The sequence below is a fragment of the Eleginops maclovinus genome, chromosome 23 (assembly GCF_036324505.1).
Source record: "Eleginops maclovinus isolate JMC-PN-2008 ecotype Puerto Natales chromosome 23, JC_Emac_rtc_rv5, whole genome shotgun sequence".
NCBI lineage: Eukaryota > Metazoa > Chordata > Actinopteri > Perciformes > Eleginopidae > Eleginops > Eleginops maclovinus.
This window is the reverse complement of record NC_086371.1, coordinates 21,727,524-21,749,218: the sequence shown is the minus strand read 5'-3', so window position 1 is coordinate 21,749,218 and position 21,695 is coordinate 21,727,524. Positions and strand designations below refer to the sequence as shown.

Below are 21,695 nucleotides of genomic sequence, written 5' to 3'. Positions count from 1 at the left end.
GGGAGAGGTCGTGCTGCGACTGCCCGAGACCCTCTATACAACCGGGATGATTAGGACACCATTGAAACACAGTCACACACACACACACATACACACACACAACTTGGAAAGAAATTGATAAACACAGTAAGAGGTCTCAGTTTACTTTCAAGGCTGTAACACTGTGAGAAAGACTTTTCACCAAGCCTCTATCCTCCAACACTAGGAGACCGGGAGATGGGGAATCAAAAAGTAGGTGGGAACACACACACACTCACACTCGCACACACACGAGAGAGTAACGTATGAGAAAGACAGAGGACAAACTGAAAGAGAAAAGGACTCTGAGAGAACAAAATAATGAGTGTTGGATAGCGAACAAGGCAGCGTGAGATGAGAGATTTCATGCCTTTGCCTTTACTCACTCTTCACTTCAACACTTCGCCTTAAATGGAAATTTAACATGTTCTCTGTGAAGGAAAATGACTGGCTAGTGAGTTTGTGAATTGGTTGGCTTGCTGGATAACGGTTGGTGGTTGGTGAGTGGTTGTCTCAATTGGTGACATCGTGGCTGGACAATTGGCTTGGTGGGTCTGTGGTGGTTTGGTTTCGTGGCAGGACTACAAGCAGATTGGCGTACTGACATGTTGTTGGATTCTATATTTGCCTGCATGGTTGAGGATTCAACTGGTTTAGTTGGCTGAATTTACCATCCATCTCATTGTCTGACTGGTCAGCTCTCTGGATAATTGGTAAAACTCTTGTCACGAGAAATGATTGTTTGTTCAAATGCTCAAAATGTAGAGGTTGCTTTTGGGTTAGGGGCACTGAAAATGAGCAGCAACATCCTCAGTTGGGGTCTAAATTGCATATAATTCCCATTCTCTGTTCTCTCTCTGAGTTCTCAGTTTGTCCGAAGGTTTATGGAAAAAATACAAGCCCTCCTTTTTGGTGGAAGGATGTATCATGGTTCAAGTAACAACCCAGGACAGGTCGGATACAAGCGGTGCTTTCTACTTATGGATGCGGCCTTGGCAGAACTCTTGAGTTCTGGTCTTCTAGTTTCCTTTTAAACTCTCTACAGTCCATTTAAAGAAAAAAAACATAAGATGCCCATTAATCATTTAACAAAGTGAGCCCAAAGGAGTTTTCCTAAGGTCCCAGAAACCTTTTCAAGAACGCAGGAGCCTTACCTGAATATTCAACCTGTCATGTGGAGGCAGATCAGGTTGGACCGAAGTGCAGGACGTATAAAGTTTTAGAAGAAAAATACCTTTCATGGCTGGGTAAGGGAACAGAGCAGGGCAAGGTAAATCAAACGGAACAAAACTCTCCGATGAACAACCTTAAATACCTTAGTTGTTTACACCCTTGAATATGTTTGTTGACACCCCTTGGTCTCCTATTTGCTATATTAAGTCTGTTTATGGGTAAGGGGTTGTTTTTTCAGACGGGGAAAGCGAAACTAGTTCAACCACACACACCAGACACACGTGGATTTTCGTGGTGGATTATTGTGTGCGTTGAAATCATACCCCCTGATTTGGCTCGAGGAAGGTTTAAGCCACTACACAAATATGATCTGATATCTGATTGTATTGCTAGAGTACATATTATTGGACAACTAATTAAAAGCGGTTAGGAAATATAATTCATATTTTGGGCCAACGTTTTACTATATTTATACAAATATAATTTCAGTAGACTGGTCTAAAAGGGGTCTATATTGACATATTCCTGCTGACTTTTTCTGGTTTTAGTAATAATAACCGTCCTTTCTTGGGAGCAAAGGCAGAAGTAGATGGTCAAATTTTATACATCCACAAAAAGAACCTCGGAGGAGTTCTGGATAGATTATTGAACATATGAAAGGACTGATTTGTACACTGTAGACCATAATATTCACTCTATTTCTTTTAATCTTGAGCAACATCTAAGTAACTCTCGTTAAACACAATAAACCATTCTTAACCATAGAGGTATTACCTAAGAAAATGCTCATTTGAGTAATTTTGGAGGGCTTTTCCCAACAAATAATGTACTATCTCTCAGCTATTCCCCTGTGGTTTTAATAGTAAGATGGACCACCTGCTTCTCTTAACATTAGCGGATGAATATGCTCCCTGTGGACACTCACTCACAAGACAAACACACATAATTGCCACTAGGGTGTTTTCCGATCCCAGCCAAATGTTTAACCTTTCTCTTCATCAGATTAACAGTCTCTGAGCAGGAGAGAAATACAGCGAGTGGAAAGAGGAAGAGAAAATGTGATAAAGAGAGAGGGAGACTGGAAGACAAACAGACAATAGTAATAGGAGGGTAGAATAGAGAGGACAGGAGAATGGGAGAGAAGTGAAGTGCGGACATTTGAAGTTTCTTTGGCAGTCCTCTATGACTTGGCAGCCATTGAGTAAGTTCTACTCTCTTGCCAATGTGGACCAACATGTGCCAGTGTATGCCAACTTCAGCCAATGCCTGCTGCTCTGGCCAGTCTTTAAAAACAAAAAAGGCCTTGGTAGGCCTTGGTTTTCACACTTTGATGTTCACAGGGTTTTTACGATGCTCTGAAATACAATCTGGCTTGGTAGTGATACGGAGAAATAGACTATGTCACAGGCGAAAGGAGGGCAGAGGAGGATTTGTGAAAACCAAGCAACCTGTGTTTCAGAATGGTAGTGTTGGAAAGCCATCTCTCTATAGCAATGGCTGTGCTTTGAACTCAATAACATCCACAGCTCTTATCTAATGCTGTGTTCTTACTGCAGGGTGTGGCACCACTAGACATCATTTTGAAACCAGCTTATTTTCTCTAGTTTGTTTTCCAATTCCAATAGCACCCCTTCAGTAAACGTGAGGTTCTCAACTAATCACTGTGGTGAGGTCACATTAAAGATCAAGAATTATTCCATCTGAAAGAAACAGATGAAAGCCTGCAATTTATCTACCTTTCACCGTCATTTATGCTGCTTGGCTACCAAAAAAGTCCTCTCACGCGCCAGTGATTCTTGATCTAATCAGTTGCCTGCTGTTAATTACCTCCATGTTATACTTTCAACTCAACTTGCTTGAAATTTAGCCCAAGCTAGTAATTTGTTCTTGATATCAATCAACTTTGAGAAACAATAGCTTCGCCTCAAAAGTTTTTATTTGTATACCTTAATATGTATCCATCTATTCACCCGGATTTGGATTCCGAGGAAGAAGTTCAAGCTGATGACCCCAAACGTCCCTTTCCCGGGCCTCAACCAGCTCTGATCAGGTGATTACAAGGCCCTCCTGGGCCAGCATTGAGATATGATCCCTCCACCTGGTCTTGGGTCAGCCCTTCAGTCTCCTTCCAGCTAAACTTCCAGCAGTGGCTCAGTCAGTAGGGGCTTGGACTGGGAATCGTAGGGTCACCGGTTCAAGTCCCCGAACAGACTTGAAATATGGAAGTGGGCTGCTACTTGGAGAGGTCCCAGTTCACCTCCTAGGCCCTGCTGTGGTGCCCTTGAGCAAGGCACCGGACACCTCCAATCCCCCCCTCCCCATTGCTCCCCGGGCGCTGCACGATAGCTGCCCACTGCTCCTAGCACTAGGATGGGTTAAATGCAGAGGACCAATTTCACTGTGTGTGCTCTGCTGTGTGCATGTATGTGACTAATAAAGAGGGTTTCATCCTCCGATTCTATACTTGGAAAAACCTTTATAGGGAGGCGACTAGGTGGCATCCTTACAGGGTGCCCGAACCACCTCAACTGGCACCTTTCCCTGGATAACTGAACTTCGCACTTTATCCCTTAGGGAGATGCCAGCCCGCCTCCGGAAAAAAACCCTATACAGGCCGCTTATTTCCACAACCTCATTATTTTGGTCATGACCCACCCTTCATAACTATAGGTGAAACTAGGTACTTAGGAATCTTGACATTAAATTAAGCTTTAATCAATTTAATGAACGTCATAAATCATCAGATGATTATGACGTTAGATTTTTAAGTTTATTCTAAGTAACTATTTTGAAATCCTTTTGTTTGGATCCAAAAACTCTGCTCAAGGTAAGCAAACTGATTTAGTAAGTATTACAGTATAACTACAACACATACAAACATAAATATACTAAGACAACTTGAACAGTAGACACACATTTACAGAAGATTAAGCTTGCACAACAACTTCATTTTAAATACAGGCTTCAAGGTGAATGCATTCAGTGCAGCACACAAATAATGCTCACCAACACGCTCACATTCATGGGAGTCACCTTGGCCAGTTAACATTGCTTTCCGTACATACCCATTGGCATTATGCTGCAAAACCACAGCTAAGGTGGAATCAGTCACCACTGCGTCTTCACAATGTCAGATTGTAAACAGGGCAAGTGGATAACACCCCCCATGGACCAGAGCCTCAGGGAGCCTAAAAGCTACAGATTCATTGAGTGGCAATTAGTTAGTGCTAATCTAATTATCGGCAATGTGTTTGTTAATACTGTGTGCACCACTACAACACATGAACTCAAATTATTGGGCGAGTCTCCTACTGTATCTTGAGGCAAACTGCTGCAATGTCTTTAATACAAGATTCCAAGACTCAAAGGCTTTTTTATCATATGCCTAATAGGAACAGCGTAGTTATTGGCAATGACATTTTAAATCCAAGCCCCTTCTAACAATGCAAAATACAATATACTTTACATATATAAAGAAAAAAAAAAGACAGTGCAAGTTACATAATGGTTTCAGTAGAGTTCTGAAATAGAAAGGAATGTGTGTATACATGTAAAGTTGAATGAGATGAATGACATTTTAAAACATGAAAGACACTTGACAATGACAACACGGTAGAAAAGGAGTAAACAATAAAAAATGCTCCATTGCTTGTACATTAATTGCATATTGAACTATCGCTTTCCAAGGTTGAACAATAGAGTGCAGCTTTATGGACCCTTGAACAACCAATAGCTAAGTATTATTTTCACTTTGGCACCAAAAGTATTTTAATAATATTGAGAGAAAAAGGGCTGGTGGGCGTCCGCCATGCAAGCCTGCCTTCCAAAGGCACTGTTCGTTTTCAAAGCAGCTTTTAACATTAAGATCAGATAAGATAAGAGGAGATGTACCTGTATTAATCCCTGTGGGGAAATTCAAGTGTTTATGCAGCAACAGAGAAGAGGAACAGTACAGGTTCACACAGGGATATGAAACACAAATTTAAATTCTAAATTCTAAAAAAAGTTATATACAGATAAGTAACAAAAGTATTGTTAAAACTATACACATGTATGTGTGCAGAGAGGGAGTGCAGGTCAAAGTTATTGTGCACAAGTGCAAGAGTGCGGGCTTGATGTGCAGTCCGGGTTATTGTCAGTGAGTCACATGGTTAACCCGTTGTTGTGCAGCCTGATAGCTACAGGCACAAAGGAGTTTCCCAGGCGCTTAGTGCTGTGCCGAGGTGGGATGAGTCTGTGGCTGAGCGTACTCATCATTTTCACTAGCTCTGCATGGAGGGGGTGGGAGGGGTTATCCAGGATACTGTCCAGTTTCCTCCTCGTCCTCCCCTCAGCCACCTCCTCCAGATTGTCCAGTTTAACTCCAACAACAGAGCTAGCCTTCCTCACAAGACTTGTTCAGTCTGTCAGCGTCCCTTTTGTTGGTGTTTCCCCACCAGCACACCACGGCAAAGAAGAGCACACTGGCCACCACAGACTGGTAGAACGTCTGCAGCAGCCTCATACACACGTTGAAGGATCTGAGCCTCCTCAGGAAGAACAGCTTGCTCTGTCCCTCCCTGAAGAGAGCATCAGTGTTGTCACTCCAGTCCAGTTTATTGTTCAAGTGCACTCCCAGGAACTTGTAGGTGTTCACCACCTCCTCCCCCCTGATGGTGATGGGGGTTAGAGACCTCTTTGTGCTGGTGAAGTCCACCACCAGCACAATGTAATACCCATAATAAATACATACTGTAACTGTATTTAATGTGGGTGGTCAAATGTCATTATGCACAGTAAAAAAAAGAAACCAGTTTTTAAATCCATCAAAGCTCCATTGTTTTTTTTGCACTTTTACTTTATTGATTTCAGAGAAACGCAAAAGCAAACAATACAATAAACAAGCAACATCAGCACAGTTCAATACAACAACTATGTTGCCAGAAAGAATGTGATCTTAGCTTTTAAGAAACCAAATTCCTGTGTACTATGATAGTGGTATACCAATGCATAGCATATTTCGTTCACAAAATTCAAGGCTAGTAGGGTTAGCATTACCAATAGTTAATGAGTAGAGTATATCTTCAATCACACTCATCTAAATATATATATTTGAACCATTTAGACCGTGGTCTCCAAATCAAGAATTCCTTTAATGTTTTGGATCCCGTGGTCTACCGTTGGAGGTTCGGTATGTAACCTAAAGTTTTAGTTTTTCAAGCTAAGTGATATGTTCGAAGGGAGCGCTAGACCAAAGTGAACGATCACGAACAGAGACTGATTGATAAAAAAAGTTTCCGAATTGAATCATCACTTTTAATATGTTGTCTTTGATTTAAACTGTCCATCGGGACATAGGGCGGTGTCGCTGTTGCTTATCAGTAGTGACACATATCGATCAATGCTTCACACGTTGGAGTTGCTGATCTGACACAAAGTATTATCAGCACTCATGCATATGTCTGACCTTTTATACAGCGCACTGACACATAAAGTTGTTGAACTACTTTTCAAATGTCAGTGAGTTCACACTCTGGCAATGTGTTTGTGTGTACTCTCTTAACTAATTACCAAAAGAATGCAATATTCTTTTTACGTGTGAGTGCATTTTGATGCAGTTTTGTACGTTTTTTTAAATCATAAGGTCTTAAAGGAATACTTCACCCACAAGGTCATCGTTTGTGTATCAACTGTTCACTTCATGCGACCTTGAATTCTATAAAAAAAAAACTGTGGTCATCTTGCAAGCCTCCACGGTGAATGAATTCTAAGCGAAAAAAAACCTTTATTAATTGAAGTAAATAAAATAATCTGTTTATGAACTCTCACACTAATTGCCTTAATTCATCTGTAGGCTCACTTCTTCATAAACACACGCTACATCTTCAGACTTTAGGCACAAAAAGGAGACTGACTTTCGGGAAGTGTTTGAATTCATAAGGTTTTAGCTAAATTGCATTTCTGAAATTACTTTGATTGAATAAATATTACCTTAATTACACGGCTCATGTTGCTTGAACGTTTTTGTGCAAACAGATGTTTTGATATAGTTTTCTTTTGTTGAACGCTGCCCCCTTTACTTGACTTTTCTCCATTTATGAATTCTTAAAAGTATTCCAGAAAAAACAAAGCTTTCTTTACAAAAGTGAGTTATTGATTTACAAATGATTATTTTTGGGTGACCCTTTGAAAAAGGCCCTAAGGGCTTTTTTGATCATTATAAAATGAATCACAGTTGCACTTGCTGTTTTGGATGAATATGCCAAGGAGCTCTGCCTGGAAAATAATAAGTATATATCTCGGATCCTTTTTCAAAACTTGTTTATCCTTAAGGGTTGCCGAGGGCTGGAGCCAACCCCTGTCATTGGGCGAAAGGCGGGTTACACACTTCACATAAAAAGGACAACCATTGACAAAAAAGAGGGCAATTTAGAGTCAGCAACACATCTAACCTGAATCTGTTGGCTGTTGGAAAAAAAAGATTTCTTTGCTGAGAGGCAACCACTTTATCGTGCCACCCCTCAAAGACAGTATCTGATGTCAACATGTCGATCGTGGCTATAGAAATAACCAAGCTGACGTAGTTTCTGATGGTCAAAACAGGCAGCGGCAACAACCATGCTATTTCAATATGGTTGGTACACAACAGATACATAATTATGCGTAATCATAGTAGGTGGAGAAATATCAGAATACTTCTGGTGATAACGATGTCCTTAGTGTGTTGTGTGTTACCGAGCCTGTTATTAACTTGCTAGCTACGGACTACGCTGGTTTCATTTCACTTGTTCTTTTTAACTGAACTTATATGCAGTATAGATAAGAGTCACTGACAGTGGTTGTTTCAGGAGTTTGTCCCTGACAGCAGAAAAGACATGGACACTCAATCAAGGACAAATGGTAGTGCTCGTTTGCAGTTCCACAAATTAATATACCTTGTACATTTTTGAAAGGATACTCGTCTTTCATTTTGGAATTTTCAAAACCTTTTTATTGCTCTGGGCTGTTACCTTTTGGCCTGCCAGATGTAAAATTGCCGGGTAAACACTGCGTTAATCAGTGTAGGTGAGTCAAGTTGGTCGCAGATATATTTAGCTAGCTAATGGCATAGAAAGTTGTGTAGGTATGTGGGTAATTGCCTGCTTTAATCACGTATAACATAAGTAAAATGAACAGACAGAGTTTATGGGTTGACCAGCCTCAGGTAGATCACTTACATTTGAATCGATCTGTCGAGCAGAAGAGAAGGATTTGACTTTGCTTGTGCTGTATTTAGTGTGATTCGTTGCTTTTCTCCAACCAATGCTTTGCGCCCACATTCTTTAAACATTGTTTATTTCAAATAAATTAAGATTAACAGAGTTAGCAGAAGAACAGTAGACCTTATAATGTATAACCTGCATGTTAATACATGCTTCCTCATGTAGAAACATTTATGTTTAGATACTTGCATGAACAGTGTGTGTGTGTGTGTGTGTGCGTGTGTGTGTGTGTGTGTGTGTGTGTGTGTGTGTGTGTGTGTGTGTGTGTGTGTGTGTGTGTGTGTGTGTGTGTGTGTGTGTGTGTGTGTGTGTGTGTGTGTGTGTGTGTGTGTGTGTGTTTCCCAGCATGCGCAGGTGTCGGCGCTCTCTCTCGCTGCCTGTTAGTTAGATTGATAGTCAAATTAATCCGCAGCTCCGTCCAGGTATAAACACGCTGCCTGCTGGCCAGGATACATCCCCCTCTATTAACGCCGTAATTCAACGCACCATCCAGCTGCCTGCCCTGATCATAGGAGGGTAATTGCAGAGAGGGTGAGCTTGATTTATTGATGAGGAGGATACGATGGAATACGGGTTGATTTGGAGATTCATTTACGGCTGATTTTGGATTTATGTAATTGGAATTTGTGTTTTTTTATGAAAAAAACCTCTCCTTCAAGATGCACAAATATGAAATACGAGCGGTCAGCCAAAGTACAGAGAGCCTGGAGCTGTACTGCAGCAGTGACGCTGCCCTGCTGGAGGGCACTTCAGAAGTGATTGTGAACACTGTAGCAGATGTACAGCAGTCCCATCAAATTATCATCAGAGTGTATTGATGAAAGAAACCATTATAGCCTCTATGCATATTCTGTCTGTGCACAAGTGTGATAGCCTCCAACATGCTTTCAACTCGAACATGAACTCAGAGGATGAATACCCCCAGAACGGAAGGAAAACTAATTCAATTAGTAGACTGTCATAATTTGCGGCAACGGATTTGTTGTATCGTTTTTAAAGCTGTAAATTTCCATTTTAAAGCATGTCATGCAATTTTAAGTAGTTTTATTCCCTTTTTCTGTTTGATTTCGCTGCCACGTTGCCAGTTGTAATGAAAGATGTTTTTGCTCACACCTGGCATCTGTTTCAGCATGGCAGCACATTCCTCATTTGTGTTATTCGAAAGGGATACACACACACACACACACACACACACACACACACACACACACACACACACACACACACACACATGCATAGCAGTAACAGTGAGATCCAATGTTTTATTCATAGGTGTCTTCAAATGCAAATACAGGCGACCAACTGTACCCTGTTCTACCCATGTTACAAAATAACAAGCCACACACAACCGACCCCACAGACAAACAAGCACACAAAAGCTGAGTGGGTGTGTGTGTATGTGTGTGTGTGTGTGTGTGTGTGTGTGTGTGTGTGTGTGTGTGTGTGTGTGTGTGTGTGTGTGTGTGTGTGTGTGTGTGTGTGTGTGTGTGTGTGTGTGTGTGTGTGTGTGTGTGTGTGTGTGTGTGTGTGTGTGTGTGTGTGTGTGTGTGTGTGTGTGTGTGTGTGTGTGTATCAGATTTGAGCATAACTTATAACTTGCTGATAACAGAAGGGTTATCAATGTCAGCCACTCACATTAGACACAAAATGGCATCCACAAATCTTTCCTTTCACCTTTTAAATCTCCCTTTTCACTTCATTCATCTTCAGGAGGACAAGACTCAGCTTTACCGGACACATTTTACTGGCATTTAATGTCAAGTCCGGCCAAATTTATTTGTAAGGCAATTTCCCCAAAACACTTTTTTATTACCTACTGTTAGTCCTATGCAGAGCAGCAGAGGTCACTTTTTTTTCCCACTTCAAATGTTATCAGCTGTTATCGGTTTTCATACAAAGCACAGATTAGACGTAGTACGGCCCTGCTCATTGACTCAGTGTTTGTTATCATCTATGGATAAGACAGATCACAGGAAAAAAGATAAAAATGATAGGCTTATAAAGAGTGACTTACTTCAACAAACATCTTTTTTTAACGCTAACCATGATTCGTTCTTCCTAAATGAACCAAGTAGTGTTGTTGCACAAATCTCACCGTGTAGCTTTTGCTCAAATTCACAACGTTAACATTAAACTTTGACCTTTTCACAATTAGCTGCTAGGTTCAATTAGCAGTTTGCATTTTCACAACTGACAACAGCCAGTTACTGGCCTGATATTATTCGAAATGAGTTCACGTTTTGGCACAAAAATGATTTTTAATATAATAATGACCAATGCCCTTGTGTATAGACAAATGCACATTACTTTACGTTTATTTTAGCTGACAAAGTGCATTAAACCATGAAAATACAAACTCTTAAAAGACAGCATTTAGTGAAATACTAAATAAATGTGTAACAGACTTAGCTAAGAACATTTTTTCCACTCTCATGTCTCATTGTTACCCATGAAGCTACTGCAAGCATGTTAGCGTAATTTAACATAACAAATGAAAACATGTTAAAGTGACACACTGTTGAAATACACTTCCCACAAACAAAGCCACCTAAAATAACAATTTGTTGTTTTTAAAACTTAAACATTAGCAAGTTTGTTTCAGAGTACAATACTGCACAGTTTAAACTTGACTGACTATTTCAGCAACCTATAATGACATGTGAAACCTTTGTTTTTATTCAATAATCCTAATATCACAACTTATCTCTCAATTACACGACATTTTTTTATTTCCTACCAGAAGAAGTAAGCCTAGGTTAAGTTAATAGTGGTATTGAAAAAAGATTAGACTGCCAATAACTTGGACATATGTCGGATAAATGAGCCCGATAAACATCAGTGCTGGCAACTCTGCTTTGTAGGCCTGTAAAGTGTGCAAGTCTCACGAAAATGAAACTACCAGAGGATATAAAATGCAAACAGATCTCTAATAATAGCAATATGAAACATAAATAGCATCCCTGCACAATCTAATCTGTAACACTATATCAACTCTTTTATTTAGCAATTCTAGCACATCTTCTCATTCTCCTGATTCTTGCAGGCATATTCGTGTCTGCTTAATAAAGTCCTGTGCCACATAAATGTCCTCTTCCTTCCTCCTGACAGATATTCACATTAGCAGCTGTCTTAAGGGCTGAGATGTTCCATTAACAGCTCTTATCTTCAGGGACAGTCAGTGTCATTTATGTGAGGAAGTTTGCAGATAAGAAAATTGGAAGAATTTAGAATCAGTAGAGCAGCAAAAAAAAAAATGTGGTGAAACGGTGAAGGTTACACAAAAACAATCCTTGTTGTGTTCATAGTAATATATTTTAATTACATGTATCTGTTCTCAGAGACTTTATCGGTACAGACTTGTAATCACATAGTTTATTTCTAACATTTCCAGAAATGTAGAATCTCATTAAAGTGATAGCTGCTTCGAACCTTCATATTTTGTAATCAGTCATGACCCTTTATTCAACTGCTGGAAGGAAAGCAAAAACATGCACAGAAATCACAAATGTCAGGAAGAAATGCAGAACATACAGGAAAATGATCAACTGATTCCACCGCTTTCGTTTTCAATGTTTACTGTAGTCCAAACCAATGAATAGCAAATTTTTACCTCAGATAGTCTGTGTAAATGAACTGGAAGCTGTGATGTTCAAATTCTTGGTATCGTGGTTTTTAGTGATTTTTATATTTGACAGAAACTCGTAAACAAAGGCAATGAACATATTGTTGTACCCATGATAGCAATATAATAAAGCTTAAGCTTTAAGTGAACCTGTTTCCCAATCATCCCAAATATATTTAGTTGGTTTAAACGTTTGACTTAGGCCTTAATTTGATTAACAATGAAAAATCGTCTATTGGCGTAGTGTCAACATCGAGGTAACTCCATTATTTTAGGTGTGAAAACAATTGCAGCATGGCAACAAAATGTGCAGCTTTGAAATAGAATAGGCCTACTCGTGTGCCCTTTCCTTCAGGGCCAGTTTACTAACTGAAGCATTTAAATGTATTCCACATATGTAAACACACCCACTCATAGATGCACAATTTGCATCCGTAAGTGCTGCACAGCATGCGCTGAATACTACTGACAAAGCGTTTGCATCGCCGTCTAATGGAATCGTCATGTTTATGGTGAGACGTGCATAATACGTTCATCTTTACATACATGCTGCTTTTTCAGTTTAGTGTTAGGCTACTAGTTTCTGGGTTGGACAGGCAGTGGGGGGGAGACCGTGACAAAGGCTGGTAAAACGGTGAAAAAGAGATAGGACACATCAGAAAAAACAAGAGGAAGCTGTATAAGTTTGACCTTTTCTAGCTCATTTTAATTCTTTGTACTGGCATGAATGTAAAGAACAATATCATCAAAGCAACCAGATGAAAGACTGTGTTAACTGAAAACCCCTCTGGGCTCTTGGAGGTGTCACTCTGTTTGTTTCTGTTCCTTTTTGATCAAGGATTCAGACTGTTTGAATAAAGATATTTCATCAGTGTATTTCATGCATGTGGAGGTTTACCACTTGATTCATAATCCACATGCATATTTCCCACTACTTGTACAACTAACAGGTAGAGGTAGGACAAAGTCATTGTTTAGCAATGACTTGCTAGTGACTGTGGCTATGAGGTACAATCCAATCTGTAGGTCAGTGGTTTGATTCCCAGCTCAAGATGAAAGTGTATCCTTTGGCAAAATTCTTGGATATTTTACGGTCCCAGTGGCATGGCCAACAGTGTGGGAATGTGTGTGAATGGGTCATTGCTGACCTGTGTATTTAAAAGAGCCTTTAGGGATTGTACAAGACTGTAAAAGCACTATATAAATGCAGTCAATTTACTATTTACCAATTGTTGCAATTCATTCTTAAATATTGGCATTTAGTCTTATGGCTTGTCCACTAAAATACAATATATGAAAACATTGGCTATAGGTCGGACGCAAATGTAGCCTCATGTGGAAATAGGGAGTATTTTGTTAGTTCCTGGGAAGCATATGAAAGACCCGGGCGCAGACTTTCTCTTCAGTGCAGCAGTTGTTGTTTTCAGATTGGAAACCAGTACAAAAAACTTTTTCAGTGGCCAACAGATCTTGGAATTAAACGGTCCAACAATCATATTGTCACAGTTTAAATTATAATGGAAACAGCGTTACCCAACTCCTTCATATATAATGTACATTAGTTGCACATTCACAGCAACGTTAACCTTCATTCAAAGTTATGCTTGTGAAAAAAATGTGCATTTAAGTCCACGTTTTACTCTCCTTTTGGAGCCTTTAGTGGCCATTAACTTTTGAGAAATACATTGGGCTAGTTGATAAATGCACCTGCAGCTAGTTTCTAATATAGCATTTATTTAATTAAAGCAGCAGCAATTTGTTCCATTGATAATTTCAATATTTCAAAGGGCTTTTTGTACCAAAACCTTCCATCTTTTCTGGGTGCCAACAGACTTTGAACTTTTTTTTAAATGCATTTAACAAACTTAAACATTTTACGGTAAATGCGATAGCAAGCTCTTACATATTTACATATCCAATTGATACTGAGCAACATTAATATTAATTTGAAGTTTGTTTTCTGGACAACTAATGCATTTAAGTCCAACATTCACTCTTCTTTTTGAGTTTTATTTGCACTTCAGGTAGTCCTGATGAAACTATTGGGTTAGTTGCTTTCCGTATCTCGAGCTAGTTTCTAATACCTGCTAATTATTTTCAAATGCAGCATTAAAACCCTGCATATCATACTCATTTGAACTCTACATAAAATGATGAATGTTGTTTTTTTGTATTTTGTTGTATTATCTATCCTTAATTCGAATGGATTAGTATTAAGTTATTTTTTCAAGAACTTATTAACATCGGCTTTATTTGCATCAGGAGCATGTGATGTGCGTTTTCACCGATGAATCCATGCCATTAAAAAGGACCGCACTAAAAATATAATTGGTTTATTCCAACGTGTCCTAAATTGTTGATGTATTGGTGTTTATTTAACATGTGTTGCTTTGACAAATGTAATTCTGGTTGTGATTTGGAGGACAAAGAAGTCAAATGTGAGAGGTTCATAAAATGCTGGATGATTTGTATGTGTGAGAGAAAGAGACACAGAAAGAGAGGGAGCCACAGGAGCATACAAGGAAAGGTAACCGAACCACTGGAGGAGAAAACAAGATGCTGCTGGCTGGAGATGGATTGATGAGGAGGTTAGACACAGAGAGATGGATGGATGGATAAAAAGCTTTCCAGGCCTCGAGTTCAATGCTCAGTGGTCTTGGTTAGGTCAATGACTGAAAAACTCCCAGTGTCCCCTGCATGACACACCCACACAAACACACATACACAGAACTGATCGAATAAGTGGCAGATTCACTTAGATGAGAGGTTATGGTTAGGGGACAATGGGCAGGTCCTGCCTGTTAGTAGGTGTGTGTGTGTGTGTGTGTGTGTGTGTGTGTGTGTGTGTGTGTGTGTGTGTGTGTGTGTGTGTGTGTGTGTGTGTGTGTGTGTGTGTGTGTGTGTGTGTGTGTGTGTGTGTGTGTGTGTGTGTGTGTGTGTGTGTGTGTGTGTGTGTGTGTGTGTGTGTTGGATAAAAAGAAAGAGAGATCAATGAGGTCCTTTGTGTCTGGAGGTGAACTTGAAAGAACACACACAGCAAGGCCCACACACACACTCTCTCGCTCACACTCACACAAAAACAATTACCATCACCTTGAGGAGATTTTGTGACTTCAAATACAAAAAAACGTTTTTTTAAAGACATTGCGTCAGACACATCACAAGAAACTTCTAAGTTTTGAGATAAATATGCTCAAGGCTCTTACTGTCACAAATGTAACTTCATAGCATGGATGGATGTACCGTGTTATCTATATCCTCCAGCAATGCTCCATTACAGACTCGACACATTTTCCACAGAGCCTACCTGTCTTTTAAGTTTTTGCTTCAGTTCTGTTCTTGCACACCTGATCCAATTAAGAGTCATATTTGTGTTAGCTGTGTTAACCTGGTGGAAAAAAGTGGCTTCATGTCACTGTATGTCACAAACTTGTATTATTATGTGGAGATGAGAATATGGGTACCTGATACATGCAAGTCCAATATTTACTTTCCTGTTAACCACTCTTTTAAGTAATCTTCTTAAGAAAATGTGTGGCTCTTAAGCTCCGGTATGCTAGCCGCTATGTTTGCTTGCTAGCCTGTCTGTCTGTTGTTTGATCCTAGGCAAGTAGATCAGATATTTCAGAGTCGGTTTAAAAAAAAAACAATCCTTGCTACGTCTGACAAAAAAGTGCAGTGAACATTGTGCGCTGCAATTCCAAAAGTTAACATGCTAAAACACGTACAAGAACTGTAGAGTTGTGAAATTATTCTTTTTGTGTTTGTCCTTTTCAAATCTGACTGTCGATTAATTCAGTAAAAGAACGCATTAAAAATGTAGACAATGTTGTGTTTGTAATCTCTTCAGGAACTCGACATACTGCATGAAAGTGTCCATGTCGATGACTGTGGACGAGAGCGATGAGGGGAAGTGCTTCAGCAGCAAAATCCGACACCTGGAGAAAGCAGAAATAACCCACAGCAAAATGATCACCTGTCCTGATATAGAGGACTACTTAGCTCCATACAAGCAGCCACAGATGACCTGGTATAAGGTACGACACAGAAAAATCCTCCAGACATCTTTCATCCTTCTGTACGCTGTTCAACTTCATCAGTATGTGTCTCTTCTCAGGAGTGTGAACGGGTTGAATGGAGAAGCTCCATCATTGTTAACACTACACACGTCTGGATTCCTGAGGTGGAGGAGGGTGACGGGGGAAATTACACCTGTGAGTTACAGTATGGATCCAGACATGTGCGACGAACGACTCAACTCAAAGTCACAGGTAGGACACGGTGCATGGATGGATGGATGAATGCCCCCATAACTTAAGAAATATCATGTGGCGTCTTTCTGCATGGATTGGTGGACGGATCCTTGAAAAATAGATTGAGATATGGAAACAATAGAGAGGAAGCATTGGACCTAAGGATTGGACTTAGAGAGTGAATGATATTGATTAAACCCCAGCTACGCCTTCAGTTACTAACCTGGACCTACACACAGCAAGGACACTCACCAGATGACCTGAGGCGGCAGTACTGCTCATAGAAGGTCAGGAGTTCACAGATGTATTTTGGGCCTCGGCATAATGAAGCCTTAAAAGTATGATTATTACAATTTTGAAACAAATTCTGAAAGCCAGTGACGGGAGGCCAAAATAGAAATATTGTGGTAATTCTTGCTTGAATCTGTTAAGCTTATGGCTGCATTGTGCATTTAAAACAATGAAGAGAAGGAAATCTCTGGCGTGAACCTGAATATATCAGAGGCATGAATGGCAGAAAAATAAAGAATTGGCAAAGTTGGCTTTGACATTTTTTACAATTGACTAAAAGGAGGTCACTGATTCGATAAATCGGTTCTTGTTAATAAAATGAACGAACATCAGACATTCAGCACTAAATCTGGTCCAGGCTGTAAATGACAGTTACAACATTGGATTTTCAGCTCATGGTATTGGTACATAAGTTGGGTGGCGTTACATTTATTTTCACAAGAGATGTTGCTTAGAGTAAACAAAACACTAGAGAGGACCTCAAATTGAGCCATGTGGCACACCACCAATTAAAAAGGAATTTAAAAAAACTTTACCAACGGTTTTAATAAATGCTTGTTGTTCAGGACAAGATATGATAGGATGAAGTGGTCATCCAGACTGAGACAGTATAAACAGAGGTGGGAAGTAGTTCGATCTTGTACTTAAATAAAAGTAGAAAGACTCTGCTTTCAAAATGTTACCTAACTGAAAGTACAACAGTGTTAGCATCAAAATAAGAACTAATTGTGCAGCATGGCTACTGTCAACATAATATACATGTGTAAAGATAATCTGTTTTTGTTGCAACTGTTAAGTTGGAGGTCTTTTAATTACTTAATTGACTGTTCGGTAGCTTGAACATTTACCCAAGGTTAAACTAAATGTGTTGATTATATTTGATATAAATAATGTCTTGCTGCTGTCGTTCTTGGTGGGAATTTTTGGTTCTCCATAAATATTATTAATATGGTCTAGATGTACTCTATAGGAAAAGTGCCCTGAGATCACTTCTGTTATGATTCGGCACTATATAAATAAATTGAATTGAAGTTATATACGTGCATTATACCCCTTAGAGTGGTTTTGAATAAACTGACAAATCAAAGAGAGTGGGCTCGATCCAAAAGCAGCAATATGTACTTTGTGCGCTTCTAATATACGATATCTCAGTGACTCCAGAGCATCCATTATATTTGACAGATGCCCAGACTCAGCAGTACATCATTCATCATTACTACAGCACTTTTAAAGTTTCATTTTTGCACAATACAACTCGACCCTATAACAGCGGAGTGCTTTTACATTCTTGGCACCATTTTGGGTATTCGGTCTATTTGCTTTAACCCCAGATTAAACACACATTGTGTCAAGCTGCAGTAGCTTTGGTGACTTCACTTTAACTCGGCAGTTCCATCAGCACTTTTTCACTGTGTGTGAGAGTGTGTGTGTGAGAGGGCTGCTTTCTCCGAGTGCAAGCTTGTGTTTTGTTATTGTGCAATATGCATTTTGGCATGAACAACAATGACAATATAGGGTTTTCTCTACATATACAATTAGCGATTTTCCAGTCCTATATATTGTGCTGTGATGTGCCATGACAGGATGCATAGTGTGAAAGCAGATATGTCTTGAAAAATGTCCACTTAGAGTATTCTGTCTTGCCATAAGGTCTCCATATCTATTATATTTTAAGACCCAGAACCAAACTCTTTCATCTTGCTCTTTGGGATCTGTTTCAGATATATACGAAAACCTTTTGTTGCATAGAATTGATGCAAACTTCATTTGTCAAGGAGTTATTCAAAAGCACTTTCCCCCCAGATCCCTTCATCTACTCTCCTGTGGAGGAAGATAAGATAGGAATTGCTTTTTTTCCCCTTGAGTTTATTTTTGTAAGCAAGAAATAGATCCTGTGGACTCCCATGTTGAGTTGTCACATCTTAACATATATTATTCTTGTCCTCTTGCAGGCAGAGGTTCCCTTTGTTCATTAAAAAGAAACAGGTTTTGTTAAAACTCATCATTCAAGAGTACAATGTTATTTTGTTACAGCCAAAGAATGACATTCTTTCAAAAAAACATAGGTTATTAAAAAGCTGGTGTAAAAACTCAGCTGTAATTATTTTCTCTTTGTGTTTGTTATTCTTTCCTCCGAAAAACAATTTGAGTTGTAATGATAATTATGTTTAACATCATATTCAGGGGAAAAATACAGTATGAAGGCGCTAATGTCTCCTCCAGCCAAAATTACGGCCCTGTCCACTTTCCGGTGAAGATAATGAATTAAGTGAAGCGGAAAATAATAGTTTCTTCATGTCTTAAAAGTCCCCTATTATGCAAAATGCACTTTTTGCTCTCTTTTATACATATAACACAGTTTTGTAAGTCTCAAGGCTCCTGAAGTCAAGAAGGAAATCATGCTGTAGGGAATAAAAATAGAGGGGGTAAGTACATTTCAGGCTCCAAGAAAAGACAAACGATGTTAATATGTTCAAAGATTTGTTTTACGTCATCAGTTTCAATTGCATTCAAAATGATCGTCATGGTTATCGTGACTCTTTGGTTATTTTATCATCACAAGACACAACACCCCGTATAAGGACACCATAGTGAGATACGCAGTATCGCTGATTGTCGTCACTATATTTATTTGCTCCCCATCATATCCTTGTGTTGTTTTTGCGGGCAATCATAAGATAAGTTACAGAAAATAAGCAGGGAAGCAAACTAACATATGAGAACCAGACTCCGTGAAGCAATTCAAGCATTAATGAACCAAGATTTGTGTTTCAGCCTGATGCCACACACACTAACTGCTGAGGGGCCAATTTATCCCGTCCTATTTTGGAAGCCACCATATCGCTCCCACTCTTATTACTTCCTAGCCTCTCTCCATTCCTCTTTATTTTTGTCCACATTTAGATCTTTGACTCCGCTGTCTGCCTGTTTTCTCTCCTTTTCTACACAAACAGCTAAGAGCCAAATCTCCGATCATTCCAGGCCAATGCTCATGACCAGCGGCAATATTTGCGCCAGTCTGTGTGAATGCACAAACATAAAAATGTGGTGATAGATATGCTACATCATGGTTTGCAGTTATGAATCCATCTCACATGGTGGAGACAGGGATTTCTTCGACGTTAGCTCAGTATTTCTGAAAGCACCCTGTACTGTAAATGATTTTCAGTGAAACGAGCCCTTAAGACATCTGTCTGTGTGTGCCAGGCCTTTGCTAAACATCTCCGTCCTTGATCCTGTAGCTAGCTCTGTGTCCCCTTGGCAGCAGGCTTTATCACCATGCTTTCAACAATAAATGGAGATTAAAGCAAAGACACAGGAAGAGCCCGCAGATCAGCTGCCGGCTATGATGTCGATTCCAGGAAGATACACTTAGCTGAAAAAAAGTGCTGGAAATACATCAAAAGTCCACTGTAAGATTAAAGAAATTCCCTTGCAATGGGGAGGAGATGTTCTAAATGCCCTCAATGTGCTTTATTCAGAGTTTCTCACTGTTCGTTTTATAAACATGTACAGCTTTTAATTAACTGATGCCCCAAAGGGGAAGTGTTCACTTTGTAAAGCACTTGTGTTTACAACGCTGTTCTTACTGTCAACTCCTAGCCCCGGGATGGTCTTGTGTCTTGGCTAACTGTGCAACATCAAGAGTCACTGTGTGCTTCCGTGCTTGTCCTGAGTGGCTGAAGGCTCAGCACTTGGATGAATTATCGAACAACAAAGTAGAATTTGTCAGAATACAAAGGCACAGTTCTTGCTAGAAATGCACAAGTTGGAGAAATGAAGATGGACAACACTCAAAATGTTGAGTACTGTTTGAAATGGTGCTGTGATGGTTGTGTTTCCAGAAAAAACACAATTGAAATAACACGTATTACAGCATTTTATATTTCAAAGTGCCAGCTAAAAAGTGCTCTTTGTTCCAGATTTGTCTCCTTTTCACCTATCCAACAAAGAAATTCAGAATTTCACTGAATTGTCTGTACAGTCTCTCTGAGAGTCAAAATTGCAGCATAAGTCGTAACATGCCTAACTTTAGTGTATCATAAAAATTGGGTGTGTTAATGTTCCACAGATGCCCTGGTTCAACTTGAGATGAAACTTTTCTATGAATGGCCCCCAAAAAGCCAACATTTGGGCTCTAACAAATTAGCTCACGTTTGTTTATAGCCTAGCGGATGTCTGGAATTACCTCTTTCAATAGGTCCTTGAGCATACACTCATTAAACAAGTACACCACCAATCCCAAGTCCCCCGGCTTTACTCATTTCACAAAAGGTGTACATGAGGCCAGAGGTTTTCAATCAGTGAGCCTCGCCTTCCCAGGGGGTCCCGGCGAGAGAAAGGTGAGGCAAAGATACTGCGTGATGTGAATGCTGGTATTCTGAAACCAAATGGACTTAAGTCAATGTAGTTGGCTCATGACTCCCGATTATTATCAAAATAGTAAGTCGTGGATTTGGCTCACAACTGATGAAGGCCTTAAAGGTAGTTTTATTTATTAATTCAGGCAAAATAAAGGGATTTTGATACCATGGCATTGTATCCTAAAAACAGAAAGTAATGTCATGGATCTGTTACTTTTTTTTGTTAATGCTATTTTGAGGGTAGCAACTATCTGCACCTGGTGTCAAAACGGGAAAACCCCTTCCAACATCTGTTTCTTTCCTTAAAATGAAATGTAGATTTTTATTTTTTTATCATTGGAGACAGTTAATCCCACATTGGTGTATCTTATCTATCAGTCATCTACTCACACCTTCTCCTGTCAGGCTCTTGGAAGCATTCTGAATTGATTTCTCCGGCTATTATCATTTTGTCTTTTGTTGCTCCACATCATGACATTTTGTGACACCAGTGATTCTTGCTGCCTGACAGATGATTCAATCCCAGTCTGTTGTTGCACCAAACGTGGCATGAGCTGCTTTCAACTCATTAAGTCGTCAGAAAGTCATTTCCTCTCTTGCAGCGAAACCCATCACACAAGCCACCAGAAACTACTCTAGGTTAAACTATGCTAACAAAACACTTTAAGGGCTGAAAAGCACACTTTAAACCAATTTGAAAAACTTACTTGCAACATTTTACCTACAATAATGT

The 21,695-nt window shown here is 39.6% G+C and overlaps 1 protein-coding gene across 4 annotated transcripts in view; it reads left to right on the top strand.

The window, feature by feature from the left end:
- Window positions 1-21,695, top strand: part of il1rapl2 (interleukin 1 receptor accessory protein-like 2) — a 398,203-nt gene that overhangs the window by 253,965 nt on the left and 122,543 nt on the right. For all 4 annotated transcript variants that reach the window (XM_063876302.1, XM_063876300.1, XM_063876301.1 and 1 more), the window contains 2 exons: window positions 15,905-16,091; window positions 16,172-16,325. In XM_063876302.1, coding sequence (XP_063732372.1) covers window positions 15,905-16,091; window positions 16,172-16,325 — 341 coding nt within the window. The remainder of the gene's footprint in view (window positions 1-15,904; window positions 16,092-16,171; window positions 16,326-21,695) is intronic.